Source organism: Simochromis diagramma, unplaced genomic scaffold, assembly GCF_900408965.1.
Source record: "Simochromis diagramma unplaced genomic scaffold, fSimDia1.1 OVJJ01000656.1, whole genome shotgun sequence".
In the NCBI taxonomy this organism is placed as follows: domain Eukaryota; kingdom Metazoa; phylum Chordata; class Actinopteri; order Cichliformes; family Cichlidae; genus Simochromis; species Simochromis diagramma.
This window is the reverse complement of record NW_024387038.1, coordinates 2,861,533-2,867,573: the sequence shown is the minus strand read 5'-3', so window position 1 is coordinate 2,867,573 and position 6,041 is coordinate 2,861,533. Positions and strand designations below refer to the sequence as shown.

General features: G+C 35.2%; 1 protein-coding gene across 1 annotated transcript; it reads left to right on the top strand.

Annotated features, from left to right (window-relative positions):
- The first annotated feature begins 275 nt into the window (after nt 1-275).
- LOC120740986 lies at nt 276-5,011 on the top strand. The gene is made up of 10 exons (XM_040043578.1): nt 276-410; nt 793-887; nt 1,235-1,364; nt 1,606-1,709; nt 2,067-2,196; nt 2,446-2,549; nt 2,903-3,032; nt 3,272-3,375; nt 3,733-3,863; nt 4,203-5,011. The coding sequence occupies exons 1-9, from the start codon at nt 365-367 to the stop codon at nt 3,796-3,798; spliced, it is 909 nt and encodes a 302-aa protein (XP_039899512.1). The 5' UTR covers nt 276-364; the 3' UTR covers nt 3,799-3,863; nt 4,203-5,011.
- The last annotated feature ends 1,030 nt before the right edge of the window (nt 5,012-6,041 follow it).

Below are 6,041 nucleotides of genomic sequence, written 5' to 3'. Positions count from 1 at the left end.
ATGGCACATGGCATAATAAGCACTGTTTGTTAAGCACTGTTTAAACAACTGAAAATGTCTTTCTTATTACTCATGTCTTTTTCATTTACTAAGAAATTATTTGTATGGGAAACAACAGAAAAAACGCACAAAAATGCTTTCACTTTGAATTTTAAAGGTGTGTTGATAATACCCACAGTAGAGTCAGATGAATGATAATGATAATGTGTGCAATGTTATTTCCCTTTGAAAATGAAACAACGAACAGGTAACACCCACCCGCGACTCTATAAACACGCCGTCGACTCACATAACCTTCAGACGGAGAACCTGAAAGGATCGCAGCCTCACTTTCTAAACAAAGCAATGGCGCCACGTCGATGTTATGAACCCCCACTATGGGTGGGGGTTGAAGAAAAATCTTCTGAAAGGTAAATAATATAAAAACTAAAATAAATGTGTAATTATTAGTAATTTAATGAGTCTATATTCAAATGTCTTAAAACGTGTTTGTTTGCTATTTACAAAAAAATCTGTGAAATTTTGAGAAGCGAAAGCACGTTCACATATTTGGTTTTTGTAATGTTGTACCTAGAGATACACTTAGGTATCAGATAATATGAATAAAATTGCTGACCTGCTAACTGCTACGGTCACCTTTATTTTCTTTTTTTTTAATTTTTAAAATATTCTCTGTTGTGGTTCACTCTAATGTAGGGGGCATGGTATAATTATTTAAAACGTATTTGTAGCTATATTTAGTCTAAAAACTGCAAAGTAAAATTCTCTCTGTTCTGTGCTATGTGTGTTTAGAATACACTAAGAAATATGGAGGAAAGTCACCGGACCACGACTCTGCACCACTGTCCACTGCCGAGCCTGGCTCAGCTGAGCAGATGGTGAGGAAGATAAATAGAGGCTGAAGGAGTCCATCATTAATTTGAGCTTTCTTCACATTTTAAGGATCCTGTCACACCTATACTCAGCACAAATTTAATATCACATGGAATAAATTATAATTCATTTCTGTGTAAATGTTTAGTTTACATTTTTATTTTAACTTAATATTTTGGTATAAAAACATGAACCGAGTTTCATCACTCCATTTCAAAACGGTTGCACAGAGAGGAGTCACTGAAAAGAGAAGACAGGTTTCTAAAGTATTTGTGTTTTCCTTTTTTATGATATGTGATCTAATAAATGTGTTAAGCGCTGTTAAACAAAGGTAGTAACCGTCTCCTCTCATAACTTTCAGATGCTTTTAGAAGTCTTCATTATCTTGCCTGATGGTCGGAGGTTGTCGATGATGCTGTGCTCTGGACAGCTGCAGAGTATGACTGTAAGCCAGTTCAAAGAGGACATACTGAGAGTGTGGGCCATCCATGGTAAATAACCTAAGAACTGAAAACTGATACATTAAAAAAAAAATTATGACCTACGGTCCTCAATGACGATATGATCAACTGACCGTAAAACCTGTTTTCTTTTTGTTTTTTGTTGTTGTTAATTTTACAAAAAAACTATCAAATGTTGTGAATAGGAGTGCAAACACCTTCAAAGATTTTTAAAATTTTTTTAATTGTTGCACATACAGTTACTCACACCTGTTTAATACTGTGTGTGTAGGATACACTGAGAAACATGTCACTCTGCAAGTTGAAGGCAAGACACTGGACAACCCCTCTGCATTGCTGGCTGATTGCGGAATCAAAGCCGGCTCAACTGTGCAGGTGATTAAGGTTCAGGGAGGTGGAAGGGGTCCATCATTAATTTGAGCTTTCTTCTCATTTTAAGGCTCCTGTCACACCTATGCCCAGTACAAATTTAATATCACATGGAATAAATTATAATTCATTTCTGTGTAAATGTTTAGTTTACATTTTTATTTTAACTTAATATTTTGGTATAAAAACATGAACCGAGTTTCATCACTTCATTTCAAAATGGTTGCACTTAGAGGACTCACTGAAAAGAGATGACAGGTTTCTAAAATATTTGTGTTTTCCTTTTTTTATGATATGTGATCTAATAAATGTGTTAAGCGCTGTTAAACAAAGGTAGTAACCGTCTCCTCTCATAACTTTCAGATGCTTTTAGAAGTCTTCATTATCTTGCCTGATGGTCGGAGGGTGTTGATGATGCTGTGCCCCGGAGAGCTGCAAAGTATGACTGTAAGCCAGTTCAAAGAGGACATACTGAGAGTGTGGGCCATCCATGGTAAATAACCTAAGAACTGAAAACTGATACATTAAATAAATAATGATCTAACCTACAGTCTTTAATGAGGATATAATCAACTGTCCGTAAAACCTGTTTTCTTTTTGTTTTTTGTTGTTGTTTATTTTACCAAAAAAAAAAAACTATTAAATGTTGTGAATAGGAGTGCAAACACCTTCAAAGATTTTTTTAAATTTTTTAATTGTTGCACATACAGTTACTCAAACCTGTTTAATACTGTGTGTGTAGGATACACTGAGAAACATGTCACTCTGCAAGTTGAAGGCAAGACACTGGACAACCCCTCTGCATTGCTGGCTGATTGTGGAATCACAGCCGGCTCAACTGTGCAGGTGATTAAGGTTCAGGCAGGTGGAAGGGGTCCATCATTAATTTGAGCTTTCTTCTCATTTTAAGGCTCCTGTCACACCTATGCCCAGCACAAATTTAATATCACAGGGAATAAATTATAATTCATTTCTGTGTAAATGTTTAGTTTACATTTTTATTTTAACTTAATATTTTGGTATAAAAACATGAACCGAGTTTCCTCACTTCATTGCAAAATGGTTGCACTTAGAGGACTCACTGAAAAGAGAAGACAGGTTTCTAAAGTATTTGTGTTTTCCTTTTTTATGATATGTGATCTAATAAATGTGTTAAGCGCTGCTAAACAAAGGTAACCGTCTCCTCTCATAACTTTCAGATGCTTTTAGAAGTCTTCATTATCTTGCCTGATGGTCGGAGGGTGTCGATGATGCTGTGCCCCGGACAGCTGCAGAGTATGACTGTAAGCCAGTTCAAAGAGGACATACTGAGAGTGTGGGCCATCCATGGTAAATAACCTAAGAACTGAAAACTGATACATTAAAAAAAAAAATTATGACCTACAGTCCTCAATGAGGATATGATCAACTGACCCTAAAACATGTTTTCTTTTTGTTTTTTGTTGTTGTTTATTTTACAAAAAAACTATTAAATGTTGTGAAATGAAGTGCAAAGTTCAAAGATTTTATTTTATTTTTTTAGTGTTGCACATACAGTTACTCAAACCTGTTTAATACTGTGTGTGTAGGATACACTGAGAAACATGTCATTCTGCGCGTTGAAGGCAAGACACTGGACAACCCCTCTGCATTGCTGGCTGATTGCAGAATCAAAGCCGGCTCAACTGTGCAGGTGATTAAGGTTCAGGGAGGTGGAAGGGGTCCATCATTAATTTGAGCTTCCTTCTCATTTTAAGGCTCCTGTCACACCTATGCCCAGCACAAATTTAATATCACAGGGAATAAATTATAATTCATTTCTGTGTAAATGTTTAGTTTACATTTTTATTTTAACTTAATATTTTGGTATAAAAACATGAACCGAGTTTCATCACTCCATTTCAAAACGGTTGCACTTAGAGGACTCACTGAAAAGAGAAGACAGGTTTCTAAACTATTTGTGTTTTCCTTTTTTTATGATATGTGATCTAATAAATGTGTTAAGCGCTGTTAAACAAAGGTAGTAACCGTCTCCTCTCATAACTTTCAGATGCTTTTAGAAGTCTTCATTATCTTGCCTGATGGTCGGAGGTGCGTCGATGCCTCTGAGCGCTAAACAGCTGCAAGAAATGACTGTGAGCCTTCTCGAAGAGGAAGTGCTAAAAATGCTCATGATGAAAAGTAAGTAACCTAAAAATTGTTAACAAATAAATAAAAATTATAATGATCAGTGCTTAATGACTCTACATTCATTATTTTTTTTATTTAAAAGAATCAATAAAATTTTATGAAGTGCAAATGCCTTGGAAGATTTTTTTCTTGAAATTATTTTTTATTATTATTCATAATAAAAATATATTATTATATTATTAATTAACCGCTACGGATCACCTTTACTGACAATCACTCTGATGTGGCTCACTTTAATGCAGGGGAACATGGTATAATTATTGATGACATATTTGTAGCTATGTTTATTTTAAAGACTGTAAAGTAAAATCCTCTCTGTCCTCTGTTAAGCCGTTGTAGGATACACTAAGGATGTTTTGAAGCTGCACATTGATGGCATGCCACTGGACAACGGCTTTGTACTAAAAATCAAAGCCGGCAAAAAAGTGCAGGCGGTGATTATGGTTCACGGAGGATGAAGGAGTCCATCATGAATTCATGTGACTACATCAAATTTACAGGATATACCGAACCATAAATACATGTAAAGAACAAAACACAAAATTCTGATTGAAGTATTGCATCTATGGCTTTCCTTCTCCTTTGTACTTTCTTCACATTTTACGCCTCCTATCATACCTATAGTCAGCACTAATTCAGTATTACATATTAATAATGATTAATTGAGGTGCAAAAGTTTTGTTTTATTTTATTACCAAGTTTCTGGGGCTTCTGTTTTCGCAGTCAGAGGTGTGTGCCTGAGATGACAATATTAGGATTATTTCGTCTCACTGACATCACATAGATCCACTGTCTGAAACAGAGGATACAAACAATCAGTAAGGAAACTCATATTATTATTGTTACAGGAAGAAATTAGAATAAATGTAACGATACACAGACTAACCTCCACAAAGTAAATACTGAAACAAAGGAACACATTGATTGTCAATTTCCTATGTGATACATTATCTTTTTACAATGTACATGAATAAATGCACATCACCAAATGTTATTGTTTGGCTCACTGATGTCTGTATGTAAACATTGTGATTCACAAATGATCCTAGATTATATTTTAAAACGTAATTGTTCATTTTCTGTGACATGTTTTGTTCAGTTAACAATCACAACGATTAAGTAAATCTTTTTCACAATATGTTTAATGACTCAAAGCTAAATGTGGAAGAAATAAACAGGAATCTGGCTTCCTCGTGGTTTGCATCATTTAACTTTGATAAAATAGAAGACTGTCTCAGAGAAATCAGACTGTCAATGAAAAAATTAAATGCAAAACGTTCCATTATGTAACCTCAAAGAAACGTTCTCTGGGGAAATTTCCACCTTATCCTGATTATTATACTAGTTTAGCTGTTTCTGTAAATACTTTAAAATCAACATTGGGACAACTAAACCACATTTTCCGATAACAAATTTAAAAAAGAGATCATATTTTACATGATGATTTTTACTTATCTGCATGGGCTCTAAGTAATGTCATGGCAGGAAGAAAGAAAAATCTACAAGCTTATATCAAATGAGGTGTTGCTAACTTGTTCAAATCCTGGCGTTGGAGCTTGGACAATTCAGGCCAATATTTTACTCAAATACATCAGGCCATATTTAAGTATTTTGTTGTGATCTTTAATTTGAGTTTCTAGTTATAATCTTAATTATTTTTACCCTTTGCTCTTTTCACCACACCAAACCAATAAAGGACCAAACTGCCTGTCCATTTCTTGCTCCACTCTCCCATCACTTATTACACATGCCCTCAAAATACTTGATATCTTCCAATCAGGGCAGCAGTTCATCCCCGAAAAGTGGTGCTGATGGGCGCTCCACCCATTTCAGCTGGAACCATGGTCAGACTTTGGGTGCTGATTCTCATCCCAGTTTCTTCACACTCAGCTTCATTAGCTGAAAATGAGTGAGCGATGAAAAAAGCTTGTTTTGTTACACCAAAAGAAGAAGCTGAAGCTTTTGATACCTCACAGTCCCTGAAGTGAAGTGAAAATGTGTGGAAGAATCTTAAAAAATAAAAAAGTTAACTTCTTTAACTGGTCAAACTGTGTAATCGGTGCATGACTCACATCACAGTGAAGCCGTTCATTACCTGCACAAATGTCGAGAGAAAAATTGTGAATTTAGAAGATCTTGCCCTGCAAGCAACAACATGCTAAACTGTAG

Coding starts and splice junctions, on each gene's coding strand:
- LOC120740986 (XM_040043578.1), top strand. CDS start 365: ATGAACCCCCACTATGGGTGGGGGTTGAAGAAAAATCTTCTGAAAG. Junction 888..1,234: donor CTGAGCAGATGGTGAGGAAG/ATAAATAGAGGC, acceptor CATAACTTTCAG/ATGCTTTTAGAAGTCTTCAT. Junction 2,550..2,902: donor CAGCCGGCTCAACTGTGCAG/GTGATTAAGGTT, acceptor CATAACTTTCAG/ATGCTTTTAGAAGTCTTCAT.